At 41.7% G+C, this 22622-nt stretch overlaps 2 protein-coding genes across 6 annotated transcripts in view; one reads left to right on the plus strand and one right to left on the minus strand.

The window, feature by feature from the left end:
• The window catches only part of TRIM37 (tripartite motif containing 37), a 32124-nt gene extending 14760 nt beyond the window's left edge, over nucleotides 1-17364 (plus strand). Inside the window, exons 12-25 of one of the 4 annotated variants that reach the window (XM_069791021.1) lie at nucleotides 1321-1397; nucleotides 1877-2056; nucleotides 2802-2916; nucleotides 3147-3359; nucleotides 3763-3899; nucleotides 4605-4702; nucleotides 6125-6325; nucleotides 8460-8771; nucleotides 10475-10603; nucleotides 11565-11751; nucleotides 12433-12551; nucleotides 14205-14357; nucleotides 15192-15276; nucleotides 16661-17364. In XM_069791021.1, the coding sequence (XP_069647122.1) occupies nucleotides 1321-1397; nucleotides 1877-2056; nucleotides 2802-2916; nucleotides 3147-3359; nucleotides 3763-3899; nucleotides 4605-4702; nucleotides 6125-6325; nucleotides 8460-8771; nucleotides 10475-10603; nucleotides 11565-11751; nucleotides 12433-12551; nucleotides 14205-14357; nucleotides 15192-15276; nucleotides 16661-16679 (2025 nt within the window). In that variant the 3' untranslated portion in view covers nucleotides 16680-17364. Of the gene's footprint in view, nucleotides 1-1320; nucleotides 1398-1876; nucleotides 2057-2801; nucleotides 2917-3146; nucleotides 3360-3762; nucleotides 3900-4604; nucleotides 4703-6124; nucleotides 6326-8459; nucleotides 8772-10474; nucleotides 10604-11564; nucleotides 11752-12432; nucleotides 12552-14204; nucleotides 14358-15191; nucleotides 15281-15674; nucleotides 16355-16660 lie in introns of those variants that run through there. The other 3 variants (XM_069791023.1, XM_069791022.1, XM_069791024.1) reach the window with 3 other exon arrangements.
• Nucleotides 17365-18667: 1303 nt separating this feature from the next.
• The window catches only part of PPM1E (protein phosphatase, Mg2+/Mn2+ dependent 1E), a 67297-nt gene continuing 63342 nt past the window's right edge, over nucleotides 18668-22622 (minus strand). For both annotated transcript variants that reach the window (XM_069791027.1, XM_069791026.1), the window contains exon 7: nucleotides 18668-22511. In XM_069791027.1, the coding sequence (XP_069647128.1) occupies nucleotides 21442-22511 (1070 nt within the window). In that variant the 3' untranslated portion in view covers nucleotides 18668-21441. The remainder of the gene's footprint in view (nucleotides 22512-22622) is intronic.

The following is a 22622-nucleotide window of genomic DNA, read 5'->3' on the forward strand; positions in this document are numbered from 1 at the left end:
TTAATTTAAAAGCAATTAAAAATGGGTCTTACCAATATGCCATAAGAATAGATATTTTTACCCTTTCTGTCTGAGTGGGTTTTGCAGATGTTTCTCACAGAACTGAGGTACAGAATAACTTACCATATTTATGTTTATGAATAATACTTATTTGGGAAGTTGGGAGGAGGACAAGGTATTAGTTAAAGTTGTTTTACTGTGCCTCCAGTTCTCAAATGCTGACATTAAAACGTGTGTGTTGTACTAATGTCCTTTCAGTAGGCTGAATATTCAGATTTCTGAAGCAATATGTTTGTCAATGTTGGAATGTTAACCCACAAGGTGTGATCTTTTTACAGTCCACTAGTCTGGTCAGTGCTGCCAGGAAGCTCTGGTTGCTACTGCAGCTGTGTTTGGAGAAATACGGGTTTAGTGGTGGAGTACAAGTTTTGTTTGTTAGTGATTTACATGGCATCTTCAGAGAACTGGATTAATCTGTTAAGCCCATGTATGCACAGAATTGTATTCTTGCAATGCGGTGGTGGACCCCTGTGTAGGTTTTCAGAGTATTGTAAATTCAGGATTGACTACACAAGGTGTGCTGTCAGAAGGCATTAAAATTTATTTTTTAAATGGTAAGTTGAAATGTTTCTTCAACCTAGAGGATTCAAGTTGAGCCATTCTTCATCCTTGATCAAGGTGAGTGTGATGGAGGTTTTGCCATGTTTTTTCTTGATTTCTGGTGATTCTAATATTGTTTCTCAGTTAACTGACCTAACTTTTTCATGTTGCATGGTTTTTTCTTTTTCTAAAGAAATTGCTCTGCTTTCAAAAATTAAGTAGCTTTGAAATGCAGCTATAAGTAAAATATTTCAGAACTAATGTTTAACCTGAGCTGTTTCCATGTTGAGAATTTGAGAAGAATTGGACTGTAATAAATGAAGTAGATTTTTATGAGCTTTTTTACTGATTTTTCTATATGTTAAATGTTTTTCCAATACATTGATAAGTGTTTGTCTATTCAGTCTTCCACTTAATTGAACCCCTAAAATGTTAATAGAGTAATTAAAGCTCTGTTTTGAGATTGATGTCTGAGATACCAATACTAGACTGCATATATGCTTCCAGGTGCAAACTCCATGTTTCAAGATACAGTAAGAGTTCTAGGTCACAGAAGACTAAAAATCAAAACTGTAGCATACAAAGTAGATTACTGCTGCAAATTCTGTATTGTTCGAGGCTGTTTTCTAAGCTTCAAGGGTGTATCAACGTGTTTTGTTTTGTTTTTCTGGGTTTTGCTTTCTTTTTTTAATCTATTTACCTTATTTTATTTATTTCAAGGATGGAAATGGAGTAGTACGGGGCTACTACCTGTCTGTGTTCTTGGAGCTGTCCGCTGGATTGCCAGAGACATCCAAGTAAGCAAACCTGTAGCAAAAGCAGCTGGTTTTTTTCTAGTGGCAAAGCATCTGGAGAGGTTTGCAAAGAATGACCTCAAGTTCTGTAGCATTGCTAGGGACTGATGCAGAGCCCTCTTGAAAAGAATAGTGAGACTTCTGTTGTCTGTTGAGCTTTGAATCATGCCCAAAGATAATATTTTAAAGTTGTTGATACTCAGTGGCTTTCTCGAGACAAAAAGCAAGCTGGCAAAACAACTGATAAGGTTATCTGTCTCCTAGTATTCAATCCTAGAGTTGGTTTACCACTCTGCTCCCTATTACTACTTTGTTCCCCCTTGTACTGTTTATGTAAGTGTTCAGTAAAATTTTAAGAGTGAGTCACCTCTTCAGCTGGGCACGCAAGCCTCCCAGGAAGTGCAGTTCTGTTAAACTTGACGCATTCTGCAATTCTGACATCTTTATTTTGGTATTAATACCTGTGATCTTCTCCTGTGTAGGTATGAGTACCGTGTAGAAATGGTTCACCAGTCCACCAATGATCCCACCAAAAACATAATTCGAGAGTTTGCCTCCGATTTTGAAGTTGGAGAATGCTGGGGTTACAACAGATTCTTTCGTTTAGACTTGCTAGCCAACGAAGGCTATTTAAACAGGCAGAACGACACTGTGATTCTAAGGTAAAGAAGACAACTTAGTGGGGCTCTCTTCTGCTATCATTTCACAGAGTATCACACCTACTACTGAAATAGGAAATCATTAAGTAATTGAATTTTAAAAAATTTGTGACATGTTTTGTCATAAATGGATTTCATTGTCATAAGCTTTAAGGAAGAAAATATGCAGAAGGGAGTTGTGGAAACTATCTCTTTCTTTGAGAAGTAGCTATGCTTGACGCTAATAAGCCTGGGTTAGACATCTGTAGCTAACTAAATTAAAGGAAAAGGGTGTTCTTTTCCCCTCCTTAGAAACAGTTGTAGTGAGCATAGGAGAACTTTGGGAATAAAGGAAGCCTGTATTTTAGGAGAACTAGTGCTGTCAATGGGAATTGCAACGTTATGACAAAATACAGAAGCTTTATCCATCTACTTCAAATAGTCTCTGTACAGTCCTACTCTTGCTCCTGTTAAATGCTTTGGAGTGTGTTAATTTTGTTAGTGTTGGTTTGTGAAGATAACCACCTCTCACGTAGGAGAGGCAATTACAAAATACTTACTGTTACTGTTCAGTGTGTTCAGGATACTGACTATAGAAGTATATGTTGTCTGTTAAGTTTATTTCATCACTAGATTTCAGGTTGTATGATGTTCTTATGCAGGGCATTTTGGATTGGGGGGTGGGGGGGGCAGGGAATAAAAACCAAACCAAAAAACCCCAACCAACCAATCAAAAACAAAAAAAACCTTTTCAAATGTTCCTTTGAAGGTTCCAAGTGCGCTCGCCGACCTTTTTCCAAAAGTGCCGAGATCAACACTGGTACATTGCTCAATTGGAAGCAGCTCAGACGAGTTACATCCAACAGATAAATAACCTTAAAGAAGTAAGCGAGATGTATATTAATGTAAAATCATGTTTTACTGACCAGAAATTATCTGGTTTAGGTTACAATGTTCATGTTTGACAGTTGTGTTTATTTGGGTTGCTATTGGTAGTTTGACGTTGGCATTATTAAACTAGTATATATGCAAGTGAACAAACATACTTGATTTGATGATGATGCTTCATTGTCGTTTTCTATGTATACTTTTGTGTATCCTTCTAATATTTAAGAGACTTGCGATTGAACTTTCCCGGACTCAGAAATCACGAGGCATTTCACCTCCAGACACTCATCTTAGTCCCCAGAATGATGATGGTCCGGAAACAAGATCAAAGAAATCTGGACAAAGCACTGAAATACTACTTGAGAATGTTGCTGCTCCAGGACTAGTGCGAGATAGCAAGGAAGAGGAGGAAGAGAAGATCCAGCATGAAGACTTTAATGTAGGAATTGTCTTTTTCCTGGCTCTTTGTTTATGTGTAGCTTTTTATGATAGGATAGCAGTAGAAACATAGATGAACTTCTGAACTGTAAATTAGATTTATTATCCTCTGGATGGAAGTAGGAGATAACACAATTGAGAGCTAGCAATGAGAGATGACATTAGAGAGATGTTCCAGAACAGAGCTAATAGATCCTACCACAAAAAAGTTTCCAAGTTGCAGCTGAAAAATCCAATTTCTGTGTTTGTTACCAGCCTTTATTGTGCTTTGAGACCCTCCTAACTCCTGCATGATAGTGTGACAGTCTGGGGAGAGGTGGTTTCCGTTCATAGCTTTTGGTGAATGCATTAAAGTGCCACTGAAATGTTTCTTTTTATAAAGATGTGTTCTGTTTTTCCTGTAGCATGAGCTCTCTGATGGTGACTTGGATATAGATCTTGCTGGAGAAGATGAGGTGAACCACCTTGATGGTAGCAGCTCTTCAGCTAGTTCGACAGCAACTAGTAACACTGAAGAAAATGATATTGATGAAGAAACTATGTAAGTAACTTAAAATGCTTTTCAGATGACCAACTTGTCTCCCAGGGTAATCATCCTAATATTCCAATGGAAACTGATTCATTTGCTGTATCACAATTGGTTGTGGGGAGGATTCTAGTGCAATGTGAGGGGTGTTTCCTATCCTGGAAACAAAATGAACTGATAAAGTTAACACTAAACATTGAATTTTCAGTTAGTTACTATCTTTCTGATCTCTTCATTTATTTTAGTGTTGTATTCTGTCTTTGACAAGTGATAGTCTGTGAAGGTTCTTTCCCAAAACACTATTAAGAAATCTGTTTCTACACTGTAACGAAAGAGAGGTTTGGTATTAGGAAGTGTTGTAGGAGAGTGATAATAAGGACAGTTACTTAAACTAGAGAATTTAAGGCTCTTAGCTGAGATGATGTCAAATCCTAGAATCTTCATTAAAACATGAGAATGTGTTGTAACACATACAAATATAGAAGTTTGCAGGATCAGATTTTACAGTCTAGATATGTATGGCACTTTTGGACTCTTGGTTAGTGAGTCAGTCATTTAATTAACACACTTTTGATTTGTTCAGTTTCTGTAGCTTGGAATGCAGAAAATACTATTTACAGTGCTTCATGTTGTTTTCAAGGTGTGTGCCATAACCTTTAACAAGAGCTGAAAAAAGCTAATAATTGTATTCTCCTTTTTCCACCCCAATCATCTCCTAAGGTCTGGAGAAAATGATGTGGAATATAGCAGTAATATGGAGTTGGAAGAAGGAGATCTCATGGAGGATGCAGCAGCTGCTGCTACTCCTGGAGCATCAGGTATGAAAAACAGCCTTCAGAATTCCCACATATGCGAAACGCTGCTGGATTCCTTCCCCTGTTCTTCTTGGAAGCAAGACCAAGCTGTGTGTTCTGCAGGCATTTCTATTTTTGGAAATGCTGCATCATGTGGTTTGTACTGATTATTGCAGTGTAGCAGAAACATTTCATTGGTGCATTAAAAAAAAGGGGGAGAAATTTTCTGAATGTGCTTGTGTAAAAATGATGCATAAGTTTGGAGGGAGGCTTTTTTGCCTCTTTGAAACCACTTTCATTCTGATCAAAAGAGCAGACTGACAAGCAATTTTTACTGATGTCTGTGTGGCCCCTGAACGTGTGACACATTCACTTTAGGTTTTAGTGCACTGTAAAACCTGAAGTACTTGGAGGGAATGAAGTAAAGAATCCTTACAAGTCCAGCAGAAATACATTTTAAATGTAATAATGAAAAGGTGCTCTAAGATTTCTTGCAGCCTAGAGGTGATTATAGCCCAATTTAGCCATAGGTTAATAAGACTCGAAGAAATATTTATATGGAATATCAGTATATTTATTTATGGCAAAGATACCGGAAGTGGCATTCACTGGAAGTGGTATTTATGCTGCTGTGGAAGTCTGCTAGTGCTTGAAAGACAGAGTTCCTTAACTGTCCTGCTTCTAGCTGCTGTTTCAAAACTACTCGAAAGTATCCTTCTGAAAGGATAGTCTTTAGAGTAGGAGCACAGTGGCTGTAGAAACAGCATTTATTTGGGAGCTTTTAGAAAGTAATTTTTAACAGCATTTGTAAAAGCTGATGCAGTCTCTTCACTTGAGCTTCTTGCATTTACCTGCTTGCACTGCTTTCCAGTCTGAATGCTGGTAGTGTCACCTGTCTGTGTTGGAAGGGAGTTTTACTAAACTGTACAATTTTAATCTCACAGATCTAACTATTTTCTCTTAAGACTCTCTTCATCTTTTGAGTGCCTTGGCCACTATGTACTGGGAACATAACACAGAGCAGAACTTCACTGAAGATCCCCACCTCCTTCACCCCCTTAATCTAATTGGGGGGGAGGGATGGGGACACGTAGAAAATTTATGTGCATGTCTTCAGGATAAATGCTCTCTGTATTGATTTGTTTACCAATCTATTCAAGAGATTTACATAAAAGGTATGAAGTGAAGTACTCTTTTTTTTCTTTTTTCTTTCCCCCCCCTTCTTCCCCACTGCCCGGTGCTTTTTAGCTTAAACTTTTGGTTAGAAGCATATCTGATTGCTTTCAAAATCCATAAATCCATGAAATAATACTGATGTCTTGTTAAGTTTCTTGGAATGTTTTCACTCCTAATCTGCTTGTAGAACTCTGTCTTTTAATTTTACAGGGAATAATACATCACCTGTCTCATGTATATGCACACTCTTTCTCTATAACTCTTCCTTAGGTACTAGCCATGGTTACACCAGTGCAAGTGGAAGACCTTCAAGGCGGGGAGGAAGTGCCCTAGGCTCAACAGCCAGTAGCAGTTTACTAGATATAGATCCCTTAATTTTAATCCACTTGTTGGATCTAAAAGACAGAAATGGTATGGAAAACCTTTGGGGCCTTCAGCCACGTCCCCCTGCCTCTCTTCTGCAGAACAGAGGTAACTGTACATCACATATCAGATGATTTAATTCCAATGTGGAAAAGGTCTCTGAGAATGCAGTCCCAGAGTTAGAAGCAGATTTGAGGAGGGGAGGGGGAAAAGAGGTTGACAGGCAGTCCTTTTCATTGATAGCTAGGCTTCCGTATCCTCATCTGTGCTCATCGGTATGCTGCATCTTACTGCCTGCTCTTAACACATTCATTGTCTTAATGATTGACCTCAGCTTGAGAACACCAGATGACTCAACTAAAAACAGAAGTGTGTATCAAGGGGGGCCTTCTCATCTTTTCTTGGGGGATGTGACTGAACTGGCTGGCTGTTTTGTGTAGCAACATTGTAGAGAGACAGTTCATGCAGTTTCTTTGACTACAACTGTGGGAGATGAATGAAAGGCCTGTTTCTAGAAGGGGTTAGCATTGGAAAACAAAACAACACGAAACAGCTATCTGCTGAGGAAGCAGTTACACCTCTCACTTCACACAGTTTGTACACTTAATGGCTGAGAGTACTAGGAGCGCAGTGTATACTAACTAGAAAATAAATCCTGGAATATACTTTTGTATGAAAATAGCATTTAGAACAGAACTAGAAAAATGTGTGTAGTAGTAAGGCTGGAAAAGCACATGTAAGCACTTGTGGAAGGAAAATGGATCAAAATGTCAGGAGCCAAAAATAGTGATGGTATTTAAATAATTGAAGACTTCAAAGAGTATTTGTCGTTCAGTTAGGACCCTTCAACCGAAAACAGCAATTAACTTCATGTGCAGCAAAAGCAAGATAGCTGGCAATTCTGGCACCCACGGCTATCACTGAAGGTTGCTCGTTTCTGTTGTTTTGTTAGTGAAGAATTACAATTAAATCAAACCTCAATAATACATTTATCATGATTAAGACTTATTTGGAGCTAGCTGGCCCACTACTGCAACATCTTATTTCAGGTCATTGTGAAACAACCATTTGGTGACTTAATAGAACAGAAGAGAAATAATGGTCCATTTGCTACAAATAAATGCTTGCTTTTGCTGCAACAGTGACGTTGGTGTTACTGAATCTAAAAGCTAGCTCAAACTATTTGTTCCTTTATGGTTGCCTTTTTAAATGCAGTCACATAAACAGGCAGATGAATTTTCTGCTGAATGTAATCCATATTTCCAAAAATGGAAGTCACTTCCATAAGTACAAAAAGGGCAGGCAGCACATGACTAAGTCTCAGCTCTGTTTTGCCTGGAGAAAGGCTTAGACAAGAGGACCTTAAGAGAGGGCGTTGCACTTTGTGCTGCACTACTTGAGCAAGATTAAGCTCTCCTGTTGTGTTGAATGGCTTCCTGGTCATCTTCAGCTGCTGGCTATGCAGCTGAAATTACCTGTTTGGCTGAGGTTCCCTTAAGGTTTGACTGTTCCCAGAGCTTACTCAAGTTGGTCAACTAAGAGAAAACTGCTGTTATATTTGGAGTTTGCCAGACTTCACCTCCTAAGGTGAAGGTTTCTAAGAGCCACTTGGCTTTACAGTTTTGAACAGCTGAATTTGCAGTGAAACACTTACGGAATTTATAGCATTTCAAATAGACATCAAAGTTGATCTAATTGTGGCTGAGCAGCACGTAGGTTTACTCGGGTATTAGCTCCTCGACCCAATCTTCTGTTGTTAGGTATTTAAGGGAATTCCTTCCCTAGTTTCAGATTTCTTTGAGTTCTGTATGTTAGCATGATACATTGGTGGTATGAGCGCCTTACGTGCATGCAACAGATTTTATAAAAACATGTAACAAATCTGACATGAACTGGCAACCAGGCTTGTGAACTCAGGCTTGTCTGGCAACATAGAGTAGTAGCTCAGTTGTCATCAGAATTCATGCAGTAGTATTGGGAGCGTTGCTTCTTCCAGTGAGCAGGTTTGGGGGCCTTCTTCCATGGCAGGCAGGGAATGAAAATCTGTGGTCCCAGTACCTGTGCAGTGCTTGGCACCATAATATTTAGGTTGCATACCAGTGCAGAAGAATGTCTCTCTGTCCCTCATTTTTATAGCAGGGCAAAAGGTAGAATTCTTACAACTGTTAAAAATAGATGGCTGTTTTTATTTGAGAACAGTTTTATTTACCTGTTGTGTTCTTTAACCTTTCCTTTGGTAAAGCATCATCCTATTCTCTAAAAGATCGAGATCAGCGGAGGCACCAGGCAATGTGGCGTGTGCCACCTGACTTGAAGATGCTGAAAAGACTTAAAACTCAGATGGCTGAAGTTCGAAGCAAAATGTCTGATGTAAAAAACCAACTATCAGAAGTGAGAAGCAGCAATGCTGGCTCATGTGATGGACAGCCCAGCTTCTTCTCCATTGAGCAAGGTGCTTTAGCTGCCTGTGGAACGGAAAGCTGCAGCAAGCTGCAGGAAATAGGAATGGAACTACTGGCAAAGTCTTCAGTTACCAGTTGTTACATAAGGAATTGTAAGTGCATAGAAAAGGGGGGGTTTAAATGTTGCCCTTACAGATGTCGGTTTTATAGGTTTATATATCCAGGCATCTGGAAATAGACCTTTTATAGTTACTCATACTCAAGTTCAGCTGTAAGAATCTGGAAACGTAAAACCCACACTGCCTTTGAGTAAGTAAATGTTACTGAAACTGGTTTCAGCCCTTGTTGGTAAAAGCGCCAAAACTTTTGCTCCACAACCAGTAACACACCTAATGCAGTGAGAATGTTCTGAAGTTTAATCCAGTTTTGAACTGATCCTAGCTGAAGGTCATGTCTTGTTGACTGCTGCTCTGCGTCTGGCCTGTCTATGAACTTGAGGGTGTTCCATGATGCTTGCTAGTGAACAAAATTTAAAAACTTCAGACTTGCTATGCTTTAGTAACTTGAAATCTTGCTAAAATTCAAGTAAGCCAAGGTTCTCTCTGGAGGGACTTTGCCTTTTGAAAGGTGAGTTCTTTCAAAAAGGTGCCTGCCTTTTAGTCTGTTCGGGTGCTGTCACTGAGTTCTGGTGGCAGCACTGGTAAGCCAGTGTGGCATCTTTTGGATACCAGCACAAAGGCTGTGCAAGTGCTTTGTTGCTTATGATCCTGAATAAAAGCACCAATTGCTAATCCTCTCTCGCTTCCCTGTTGCCTGGGAGAGATGATTTTCCAGCCTTCTGGGTTTTGATTCAAGTTACTGCTTGCATTTTGGAGCTAAGATGAGTAAGAAATACATTCTAAAAATGAGTGGACTAAAGAACCAGTAGAATAGTTCCATTCCTCTCTATCCCTTTCAATATTAACCTGCAAAATGGGGCTTTTGCAACTCCAGCAAAGGTCTGTTTTGCATTTCATCACTCCCACAGAGCAGAGAATTTCTTCTCTGATGATGCAGCTTAAGAGAAAGAGTTGTGTTAGAGTTTGGAGCCCTGAATTGTACCATCAATAAGCCATGGAAAGATCAAGCTACTTTGGAAGTGCTAGCTTTTGTGCGTTGTGTGGTTTTCAATACCAGCTCTTTCCTTAGCAAATGCCTTGTCTCTCAAAGGTTACTAAGGCACAGTCACTTCATTCTGCATCAGAACAAGAGGAACAGGCATACAGTGCTCTGTAAAACAGGAGCAATCTTCTGATGCATTGAAGCCTAGATCCCCCACCTTTATGGGGTGTGGTGGCAGTAGAACTTGGTGTTTTGCTGTTCCAGCTACTACTCCTCCATTCCTCTACCTAGAGGAGTTTCTGTAGGAGGATCCACACTGACACGTGCTCAGAGAATGATTAATTTGGGAAGTGGTAAACAGCGCGAGTCCCATAGCCTGCCTTGCACTCTTGCTTTTGAGGTCCTTTGTTACACTGGACTTTGAATTTAAGAGCTGAAGGGATGGTTTTGGCTATCCTTATCCTTTTACACTGTCCTGATGGCTGAAGGAATCTGGGTGAGGGCTTTCTGAAGGATGTCTTAGTGTAAAGCAACTGAGCATTACTGGTGTAGTGTTGGCCACATCCATAGTTAGTTAAGCTTCCCTCTAGGCTGCATCTTTGACAGGAAGGGCATGGAAGGAGTTTTGTGCAGGATTGGGAGTTAATGAGCAATGAGACTAGTATGGAGCTTAACTTCACTTAAAACAAGCATAAAGACAGAATACTGCAGCAGTTTGACTGAACACTTGTCACATCTTAAAATATTTTTGCAGCTGCAAGTAAGAAAAGTAATTCTCCCAAACCTATTCGCTCTGGACCAGCAGGTAGTCTGTCTTTACGAAGAGCTATGGACTGTGGGGATAGCAATCTTCGTTTAAAGGGAGACAGTCAAACTTCTGAAGGTAAATAAGGTCATCTTTACTTGTGTGATGGGATGCATCTTAGCATCTGTTATACAAAAACTTTTCAAGAAGTCTTTTACTTGGCAGCTGAAATTTCCCTGAAACTTGACTGGATCCTTTCTCAAATCTAGTTAACGTTATTGTACCTTTGATAGCTGATCTGCTGTGAAACAGTGCCGTGCAGTTGACTTACCAGAACATGAATGTATGTGTTACATGTTACTTCTTGTCTCTCTGAAGATGTTTCAGGAGCTAACTTTATAATGAAAATCATAGATCAAAAAATACTGACCCAGGCTTAAATTGTGATTTGACTTAAAGGGAATTCCTGAAAACTCCGGATATATGTGATGAAAGAGTTGTATGATATTGCTGCTCCTGAGTTTTATGATGCCCTTCCTTAAGCGGTAATGAAATGAAACACCTAACACAGGAATTGTTATTTTGCCCAGTGGAGTTTTGGAATGGGGTATGGCAAGTGTTTTCTTATAATGCTAAATAGATAGAGAAGACTTGGGTGAGATACTGTTTGTGCCCAGTTTCACCCTTGTCCAGGACTAGAAAGGCTGCCTTACTGCAGCCAAAAGACTTTGCCTCTATAGCTGGGAAAAATGACAGTGAAGAGGGTGGCTGTGTTACTAGAAGATAAGTAGAAGATAAGTTTTAACTACACAAGATGGGGAAGGATTAATCTGTAAGCACATAGAGACCAGAGTCTCCCATCAGCTGAGCTCCCATGGCAGCTGAAACAGAAGCTCTGTGTGTTTAGAGAGTGGATATCAAATGGTATGTGTTGCCCATACATTGACTTGAAAACGTAAGGTTTTAAGAGTGAGGGTGGGGAAGATGCGCTTGTGCATACACGTGTTTTGTAACCAAACTGGTGATGTAAAACAACTGGATGCTTAGCCTTTTGAAATGAGGCTTGATGTGCTTTGAGTTTCTCTCCCTCTTTTCTCAGGTGGCGTAGGGAGTTCAAAGTTGAGCAGTCGGCATCACTCTTCCAGGCCCCTGGCTAACAGCAGTGTGTCTGAGGCACTGCCTAAGCCAGAGGAAAGACCTTGTGAAGGTTCAGATTCCGATGTGGGAGTTTCTGGCCTAAATGGCTTAGCTGCTGTAGAGAAGACCAGAAAAGTTGGTGCTCTAGGGTAAGGTTTTTATTCTTTTTTCCTCTTGTTATGTCCTCCTCCACCTTCCCTTGATCTAGAAAGAAAAAATACCAATCTACTGAAACCAGGTGCTTGTAGCATGGAAGAGAGATTACTTTGAAGTTTGCTTGGTTGCTGCTGTTCCCTCTGGATATCAATTTTTGGTTTTACAACTAGGTTACAAGTCATCTTTTTTTATTTTTTCTTTTATTTTGATCAGCTGTGGCTGTAGTCTGAAGCTTGTGTTTGAAAGGCAAGCCCAGTCTGTTTTCCCACTATTCCTTGCAAAATATCCTCTAACTGAAAGTTAGCAATTTTGATTTCCCCCTGTATGACAGTATCTTTCACTGTGACTCTACTTTTCAGCAATTTCATAATAACACCTGGTTGGATAACTAAGCTAAATGCAACGGATTACTTGGTTGGGGTTGGTTTGTTTGTTTGTTTAAATAGTGAGAGTCACCATTTTTGGAAACTACGCATAATAAACTTTTCCAGGCTTATTTTTTTTAGATTTTAAATATTTCTCAATCAATCAAAACTGGAAGTTTAAGTGGGTATGCAAGAGACTTAAACAATGAGTAAAACCAGATGTGGCACTAAAAGGATTTGTTTCCATAGCTGGATTAAAGCTGAATTTCTAACGTGGGTTTTTGTATTTCTCCTAAATTCTTTCTTAAGGTCAAATTCTAAAGGATGTCGTACAGAAGGAGCACAGTCAGGTGGTCTGGAGAGCAGCTCTGAAACTGGTGAACTGCAGGGCATGCTTTCTGAAGGTGCTTCTGCAGGGCCAGAAGAAGGTAAATTGGATGTTGTAGAGGGCAAATGCAATGTGACAGCACTGCAGTGTGACAACACTATGATGATCCATTTCTGTAATGGAAATAGTTTGAAAGAAAAAGAGAAAAGAAAAAAAACCCAACTAATAAAACCTGTTTTCATGGTTGTTGAACTTCGCTGTAGTATAAATCTGAATGAGGAGAGAACATCTCTGTGTCACTGCTGTCTGTGGAGACATAGTGATGTTACGGTGCAGCAGGAGCATGAAGACCCAGCAGATAACGCTACATGGTGCCGTCTATTTCTCTGGGCTACTAGTTTCTTTTTGGACCTCTTGATATGTCTCCAGGTCTTTGCTTTGGTGTTCAGTTGCATGGCCTTGAAAATTATCTAATTATAACAGTAGCCAGTGACCTTGGCTTTTAAGTCTTCTGCCTTCAGGGACAAACCACGTTGGTAACTACCTCCACGTCCGCACTAGAATCTCTCCAACACTTCATTCGTGTCAGGTGTTGTGGTACGTAAGCCAGTTACCTTAGAGACTTGGAGGAAACTTTTCCCCCTCCCTTCCTGCATCCTTTCCATGCTGGAAAAAAATATTATTGGCTTTTTTTTTTTTTTGAAAGTCCACGTAAAAGAAGAGTGTTTCTTATCTTGCGAAAACTCTCCTGCCTTCCACCCCTGCACTAATTTGAATTTCAATGACTGAATTGTAGCGCAAAGCCTATATTAAGGTGCCAGCATCCATCTCTATCTGCAGTGTGCAATATTGTGTAGGAGTTGGCATTTACAGAAGGTCTCTCAGTGACAAAACTGAATTTCTGCTCTTAGTCACTGCAGCGTGATCGTGATGTGCTCTCCTGCAGTTCTCCTATTATAGCAGAGAGCCTAATAGGAAAATGTTTTAAAAAACTGAAATACTTCATTGTTAAAAACCCCAGGAAACAAATATTACAATTTCTTTCCCTTCAGAGGAAAAACTATAGTAGACTTGGCACCTCACTTAACTACTTGCTTTTTCTTAGCAGTGAGTATCAGCTCTGAAGAAGTAAAAGAACAGAGCAAACCCCTTTTGTCACCTACAAAAGTGTACAAAAGGGAGAGTTTTCACTGCTGTCAATGCACGCTCAAGGTCTGCCAAAACAGAGGAAGCCATCTTGATTATCAACAGCTATGGTTCTTTTTTGTAGGAAAAGCGTGGGTTTTGTGTGAGAGACTTGAATAGAGTATTGCTGCTTAAAGGGTCTGGTAGGTGCATCTGCTCCATGGGTCTTACTCCCTCTTAAATGTTAAAAAAGCAACCTTTATTTTCTGTCCTAATTGTAGAGGTAGACTGAGCAGCTGGCAGGGGAGTGCAGCTCAGCCAGGAGGGAGCTGTGGACACCTGAGTCCGTGCTCAGCTGGTGGCATGTTGGAACTGCTCCTCTTAAGCTAAGCTGCATGGCAGAATGAGGCCGGTTTCAAAGCTGGTACCCACTGTTCTGTCAAATTCCTGAGTGCTTTGGTAAATACATTTAGCTCTGAACGTGCTCCTTCTCTCTTGTTCTCCTGCCAGCTCTTGGTATTTGATACTGGTAACTCTTACGTGTGAAAAAGTTGAATGCTCCAGCTACGTAGATCATACCGCTATCGTTTTTGCCTTGTGGTTTCTGGTTTTTTGGGTTTTTCTGCAGCTGGGGTATGTCAGAAGCATGTCCTTCATCTCCTACCAGGAATGAGCAGTGACAGTGACATTGAATGTGACACAGAAAACGAAGAGCAGGAGGATGCCACCTCTGCCTCGGAGGGGTTTAACCACACCTTCTCTGTCCAGTCCTCAAGCGAAGGTAGAATCGAGCGTGTGAGCCCCCCTCCCCAAACACTCCCGCGCGTCTGCCTCTGAGCTCCTCTGATACAGAACGCTGCAAAAGCGGAGATCCCAGATGGTCCTGTAGAGGTATTAACGCTCAAGCAAGCGCCAGTAAGATTTGGAACTCCTCTCCTGGGATCCTAATTAAAAACAGATCAAAGCAGGAGAGGGGAACTCTTCCTAGCCTTGAGAAGTCAGTTTAGGTGAGTCTCCCAGGGAAGTGTTGGAAAACCCACAGCTCTAGTTCTCCTGAATTGGGACTCCCTGCGTACCAGGATCAGCACTGTAAGTAGGCTAATTTCAGGGAGGTAACCACTGCCGCAGACATGGATTTGCATCTTAATTGGCAGGACTGTGCTTTGAGCACTTCAGTGTAGTTTCAAAAACTCATCTCCTATTTCTCTGAAAAGCTTTAACCTTCTGATCAAATTAAAAGCTGTAAGGTGACGGCTGACGCTAGGTGAAGTTGACTTTTGGCCTGAATAAGCATCCCACACTGCATTAGCGGCATGGCCTAACACCTTGGCTCGGTAATTGGAGTTTGCTGCTTCGCTGTGTGTCTACAGTGGGCAGTAAAACCTCACAACTCATCAGGAGAACCAAAACGTTGCTCCTATCAGTGCTTGACTTAGAGGTATCTTAAATTTAAAACCCTGTGGCAGTCCTAACTCTGTGTCAAGCACATCGTGTACCCGTGTACTGGGGATGAAGTACAACACAGCGGGCCTCGCAGGTGATGAAACGTTAACTTGCTGTGTTCCGATTGCTCATCTGGTAAAGGTGACTGGGTTTTTGCTTGGTTTGTTTTCAGCCTCGGAGCGGTGCTCGATGTTCCCAGAGGGTGATCAAGTCGGTCCCGATGATCTCGGCTTTGTTACTGGAGAAGACAGCACCAGGTAATTGTAACCGTTTGCCCTAGCTGGCCTTCGAGGCGGCTGTAGCCCTGGGCACGCACTGTTCCCATGCTGCTCCTCAAGCTGCAGAGGTGAGAGGCAGCATTCGTCTTCTCGTGCATAGATGGGCGGGTGTTTGCGCAGCCTGACCAGCAGCCGTGGGGCTGCCCTGCCTCCTCAGGGCCACGCGGCTACCTTCGGGTTTAAGGAGTCTTTAGAAATCACACAGTGCTGAGGGAGGGCTGGCTGAGTTTTGCATGCTGATGGAGTTGTCACTAGAAAACTGTTTGGATTTAAGTACCTGGCATCAAATTTTTGACTCCTAAAATGGTGTCTGCTTGAAGCTGTAACGCTGTCCCTGTATGAGGGTTTTCAATGAAAGCTGACTTTCTTTGGAGCAGATAGAGAACCTCGAAGACCTGCTGGCTCGTGTCCCTGGGAAGAGGTGTGTTTATTCACTGGAGCTTAGTCGAAGGCTGCTGTTGGTGGCTGTGTGAGCACTCCATTCTGTCAGACACCCTCGTGTGGTTCTTCTGCACTCATCTTAAACCTGTTTCTGGGGCAAAATGACCTTTGAAGGCCTTACACTAAAGGTTGCTGGCTCTGCCAGCTTCAGATGCTCTGAAAAAATGTCCAAAAGGTGCTGGAGCCCTGTTTCAGGATGTGTCCCCTATTGTGTCATTGGAATAACCACAAACGCGTGCGTGTCCTCATTTTAAGTGGTATGAACTGCTTGTGTAAGACTGCCGCGTCCTGCGGACGTGATGGATGGAGGGTTGGGGTAAGGCAGCTGGCACAGGAGCTGTTTTCCTCACTGTGGGTATGGACCAACTGAACCCGTTGCCAAACTCTTTGCCACTGTGCATCGCGTTTTGAGCTGCTAAACTACTTGTGAAGCTACAATGAAAGCTGAATACCTGGTTAGCGATAAAGCATGAGTAACTGTAACCGATAGTTGTCCTTGTCTCAGCTGGCTGTACTGACGTTTGTTTCTGTATGAATGTTCCACGGTGTCAGTGCTGTACAACTCCTGGTTTGAAACTGTTTGCACTTTGTTAATAAAATGAATGTTGAAATCTGGTATGAAGTTTTAGATGTTTGTGTGTAAATAAGGGGAGAGGCTGGCTGCCAGGGGAAGTAGTACACTGCTACTGCCATGCTTGACTTGCGCTTTAGTACAGGGTTGCTGTAATGCCTGACTGCTTATAGAAGTAACTTTTTCCTGCCATACACCTGTCCCTTTTTTCCTGAATTATTCAATGAAAAGTGCTTAAACCCATCTGGGCTGTTTAAAGCTATGTTCGTAGAAGCCAGGCCAAGTGCTTAAATCCCCAATATTCAAATAGGAATTGAGGAAGAGCCACAGTTTTGTGTTTCTGGGCTGCAGGAAGGAGGTGGAGCCCTGAGCTGCCTCGTGCACAGATCGTTCCTGCTGCTGCTGCGTGCTGACGGTGGCCTGTGACAAGCTGCACGCGATGCTAGCGCATTGTGAGTGTTTACTGTTGTACTGGACTGCATGTTGATTATTATACACTGCTCAATTAGCAGTAATCACGGAGCTCTGCCTCTTCAACACTTGCAGATGCTTTACTCTTAATAAGAGGCCCAAGCTGAAGGAAATTACTTTGATTAGCCATGTGATCGGTTCGGGAGTTTGTGTCCAGCCTTTGCAGGGACAAGAAAGGAGCTGGTACCATCGTGCTTTGCTCACCTTATGGTTATATAGATATTGTTATGTACAGCTGGTTTTTAAACAAGAGGTGGGGAAAGAGGCTTGGAAGACTTATCTAATTAATGTAGGCTGTGCCCTAACAGCCCCTTCCCTTTCTGGCTGTGAAACCAGCAGGCCCCAAGTACTGTACAGGCCAGTGCTGAGCCGTGTCGTTCTCTGTTACATGTCACACAAAGGAAATCTGCTTGCACCACAGTAAAGACATTTAGTTCAGATGTTGGTTGCTGTCTTTGGTAGCTCTTAAATAAACAGACTATCTGAAGTGTGGTTTAAATTACTGTTTTATTAAGATATTGGTAAAACTTCAACAGTTTTTCCTGTATAAACAGCTTTCATAAATAAAATATGGATGACTAATACATGGTTATAACTAAACTCATATGTGAACTGTAGAACAAGATTGCAAATGGAAAGTCGCAATGCTGATAAATGGTTAGCTTTAATTTATTCACTTTATAAAGAACATGTTAGTTTCATGAACAAGATCATACAGACAGGTCAACAGGAGCACCCAGTGCAGCAACTGCCACCACGCCTGGCAAGCTACGCGAGTACTGGTGCAGGAGCAGAAGTACTCGGGTGATCTCAGCCAGCTTCCCCTGTTCTTGTTCCAAGGTGTCTTCTAGGGTGAAGGAGAGAAAAAAACCCTAACAAAATGCGATTGCGACGCACAATAGTTGTACTAGACCCTAAGAGGTGGGGTTTATTTTTTTTGTTAGCTTCGATGCTGGCGAGTATAGTGCGATCGCCTGATTAGCAAGGACTGGAAAAGGATATTAACATTGAAGTCAGAGGTTGTATTAATGCTTCATTATTACTTATTGCACATGATACAAGGGTAGGAAGTTTTGTTCCTGTTGCAAAGAGGATATGAATTAAAGAAAGATTGCCCTAAATCACAGGCGTGAACAAAGCTGCAGTATCCCCTTCGATGGCTTTGTTTATGTGACTAGTGCCAAGTGAATAAATTGTGCTAGAAGAGCCCCTAATTTAGACCAATCTTTCTCATTGTTTTTTTCCCGCAGAACATTGCCAGGGTCAGGAGGATTTAGTGAGGAGATAGTGGACCTGAACTACAGCAGCCATGTCTATAAACACAGAACTCGTTATGCCTCATCTTATCTGCCCATAGGACAATGCATTTCTCACTGACACACAGTGTTCCAAAAACAGAGTGGAGTTTCTATGACGATGTACCACTATAAATGTGGCGTAAGTTAAAAGTCTGCTTTGACATTGTCCTTCAGTGTTAGAATGCAATCTAAATCAAATGCTGAATGGTTTTAACTTGCAAGGACAATTGATGGCACTTCTAGGTAAAGAGAAGTTATATACATGCGTTTCCACCCACCTTTAGTGCAAATCGAAATGGGTTAACAGCTCCCTGGTCTGGTGCTATTACTGCTCTCTGCAACGCAGACATTCCTCAGAGTTGCACATTTAAAAAGTGTACACAGGAAACTACCAGAGTGGGGATTGAGTGAATCCCGCTAGTACTCACAGTGAAGAGCTTACGAGCAAGTTTTGAGCAGCTTCAGACAAACAGCCTGGTTTCTGAAAACCAACGCAATTTAAAAAAAAAAGAAGAAATAAAGAAAGTTTTCACTACCTACCTCCTAGTTCTGCAAACACAGTTAACACGTAAACTGAAACTGATGCGGGTTGTGTTAACGCGGAAAAGGGATACTTCAGCTCTTTATTGGAAAGATTCGTTATACAAATTTCACCACCACTACGATACACAATAAAAATACAAAACACAGGTCACAGACTGAATCTCAGTATCAACAGTTAATAAATACAATTAGATACTTTTATATTAGCCTAATATTTTTACATTGTCACCAGATAGACAATCAAAGTACGAGATACAGAACACTTAGATACCATTAGAGAGGGATTATTGCTTACGTTAGCAAGCAGCAAATAAGGGCACAGGATTTTGAACTGAAGAGAACTACTTCCTATCACCAGTGGCATTAAGAGAAAACACTGCATTTCACAAAGCACTGCTTTTTTTGTCTAGTGTGTAGAATCAAGAGCAGCATATATCAGACCAATAACCACTACTTTTAATATTATAGAACTTTAAAGGACTTACCTTACAAATGGTTCCTATCTACTCTATAAATACGCATTTAGTGAAGAAATGAACACTTGCTATCTATACAATGTTTTTACCTGACCACACTGCAACTACGATGGTAGATTTTTTTTTTCTCCTAGCAAGATAAATGGTATGAGTCGCAGAATTATCATTTATGAATCCACACCTAAAAAGCTAGATCCTTCCCAGAACAGCACACATGCAGCCCAGTGCTCTTCAACTGCTCCCGCAGACTGGGAAGAAGTTTTATCATCCATCGCGGCTTTTCATTCTAGTTTACTCACACAAAGAATTGCACTTACACCACCTTTCTCTCCGAAGCACGACAGTCAGCTCTAAGATGGACTTTCAATGAGTCATTATTACTGTGAATAATTTAAAACAAAGGCACCGCAGAGATGCCCCAGAGTTGCATATTTTACCGTTTCATGGTTTCTCAAATTTCCTCAGTAAATCTGACTTGGAACATATGCTGCAGCTAAAGAGAACGTTGACAACAGCTAAGGCTTAATAAGATGACAGATAAGAGCCAATGATCCCGTAAGATTAAACAAAAGTCTGAAAAAGATCAAAGGAATCTAAAGCCACACTCCAACTCCTGGTTGCTCATGAAGCCTTTTGCTATTCGTCAGATTGCTTTTAAAATAGTGCATCAAAGATAGAAGCAGCGGAAATTGGCAGAATTCAAACCTTGCCATCTCGTCATCTTGAATAATCTCCTGACTACTTAATATTAAAATACTTTGCAAATTCTAGCTAAATACTAATACTGTTATTAAATTGTTACTGCTAAAATGATATGAATTGTACAGTAAATGCCTGTGAAGACTCACTTTATTCATACTCTTCCAAATGTCTTGCTGTAACAAAGAATAGTAACAGGATGTGCATTTAGCGGAGCTGATGGGAATCGTCTGCTTACTTACGTCCCAATTAACCGCTCCCCTAAGGGTTTAATGTCACCTCGAGAGTAGGGAAGAGCTGGTGGGTACTGTTTGTTTCCCGGTTTGATAAATAACGCTCTGCTTATGAAAATAAGGGCAACTGACATTCCTCACTTTCCTTTCTGAACCCAAGGTTTAACTGAAGCAGAGCTCTGGCCTGTCACCAAGTTTCACCCCCTCTACCCAACCCCAAGCGCAGCCCCCACTCATCCGCGTCCACAGCATTTCCGTCCACTTTGGATTGCTCCGGCAGCCCGGCATCCATTCCTACACATGCTGGAAAACACCAAATTGGAGCAGGAACGCTCCTTGTAGACGTACCGTCCTACCGTCCTTCATGCTGCAACTTCGTATTAAATTATGCCTTTGCCATCTAGAAACCGTTACCGAAACCAAACAGCTCATCAAATTGCTCATTATCTCTCGCAAGCAGTTCTCTGGTTTGACTGGTTGAGTGACAGTAGTATTGTACTGAACATCTCCACAGATTGGTTTCTTTTAAGACCTGAGATGAAGTTGCGGTGGAAAGAGGTTGGCTCAAAGCATTAAGCACAATCATGTTCAATTAAAACTAATTGAGAACAGTTTCCTAAACTGACAAACGAGAAAAAATGCCACTAAAAGCACCAGAAAGATACGAAATTCCCTACACTGCACCTCTAGCCATAGGAAATAATTTTTTTAAAAACTACAAAAAAGTTTTCTTCATATTCCACATTTTATGTTACATGAAAAAAATAGGTAAATTATGAGTCTGTACCTCAATTGGAGTCTGAGAACAGAGTAGCAGGAGCTTAGTTTGTCCATTCCTAAGTTACCTGGTAAAACCCTGTATGGCTTTTAGTCGTCTACCTGCAAAAGTGGATGTAATTTTCTAATTCATCTTAATGCTCGCCTGAAATAAACAGAAAGCAGAACACAAAAAACCCCCACACACACCTTGACTTCTACGGAAACTTCCCCCCCACTCTACAAAAATTTGGCAGTTCTAAACCAGAATCTTTCTTTACGTATTGCTCCAGAGACGTACCTCAGGCAGGTTCAACCTTCTGTGTTGTCAAAGACTGTTCCCTAACCGTGACTATTCACATGAACCCCCTGTTTGGCTTTCACCAGTGGATGTGGCTAGATATGTGGGTGTGGGTGTGTGCACGCGGGTGGTCGGGTGGCTGTGGCATTGCTCAGGGTGGCACCACCAGCAAACTTTATTGAGATTGAAACAACTACATTTGTTCATTCCTAGATCTATTTACACATGGTTTGAGCTTTGCAGGGGACTGGAGTACAGTTCTGAAATGCCCACCTTTTTTCGCTTTCTGATGATGCCAGTTTTATTTTGGGAATGTCTACTTTGGGAGTCTGACGGGGAAACACAAGGGAGATGGTTACATTTTACAGCATTGATGAAGGTATGAATCTGGTATACAATTACTTTGTCTTCGCATCAAAAACATGCTCTCGCTGTAAGCGCTATGACTAGCCAGCCTCCACCACGGGGAGTGTCTTACCGACAACCTCGTGCTACCGCGGCCCCAGACAGGTAAGGACAGACTCGATCCTTCTCTATGGGAAGGCTCACGAGCCAAGAGCGGCGTGTGAAACTTTGGTTTGAGCCTGGCTCCTCGTCGCCTCTTCCCGTTACAGAGCCGGAAGTGAAAGAACGCAGCTCGTTTTCCCAAGGATTTGAACAGTTCATCTTCCAGCCCAGAGAAGATGGTGGATAAACCCTTCACCCTGTAGATGCTCTGCCCTGCAGCACCCACGCTAAGTGGAGCGTTGTACTCCCTGGGATTGCTCTGTCCACAGATGGGTGACATGGTGCGCTCTGGTGGTTCGTTCTTCAGCGTTAAGCCGTTGATCAAATTTGCGCTCTTTGGTATGCCAGGACTAAACACTTGAATTGGTGGCAGACATTTGGCACTCTGAGGTGTACTAGTTTCTGTTTTTGTCAGGTCTAAATAGCCTTGATCATCAAACAGGTTAATGCTGGACCCTATGCTTAAGCTAGTTCTGTCGGTGAAGGAATCCACTCGTCCTTCATACCCTAGGTCTGCAGGTGCTGAGCACTGGTGCTGGGGCCACGGTCGTTTGCAGTCTCCATGGTTTTCCTTATCTTCCCCGCTGTCTTCTTGCCCACCTTGAAAAGAGTTCTCTGTCCAGTCCGACTCCTCGCTAACATTGACCGCTGCATTCATGTCCCTGAGAAATACCACAATGACAGTAATGTTGTCGCTGGAACCGGCATCCCGAGCAGATGCCACTAATTTATGTGCTACCATGCTGCTGTCGCCATTATTCTCCTTTAGATGGTCAGCCACCACTTTGACTGCCTCATCGGGATTGACTGTGTCATAGAAGCCATCGCAGGCTAAAATGAGGTAGTCTTCAGAGCCATCTAGTACAGTGGAGGCAGAGTCTGCATCCCCACAGATATATGGCTTGTGCTCAGCGTCCCCTGCAGAAAAACAACACACAGATACACAAGACCGTGGGTTTGCAGCCACAGCATCTGGAAGCCCTTTTATTAACACAGCATGGAGCCAATGGCTCTTACCCCAAGTTAAAG

This window comes from Haliaeetus albicilla, chromosome 9 (genome assembly GCF_947461875.1).
Source record: "Haliaeetus albicilla chromosome 9, bHalAlb1.1, whole genome shotgun sequence".
In the NCBI taxonomy this organism is placed as follows: domain Eukaryota; kingdom Metazoa; phylum Chordata; class Aves; order Accipitriformes; family Accipitridae; genus Haliaeetus; species Haliaeetus albicilla.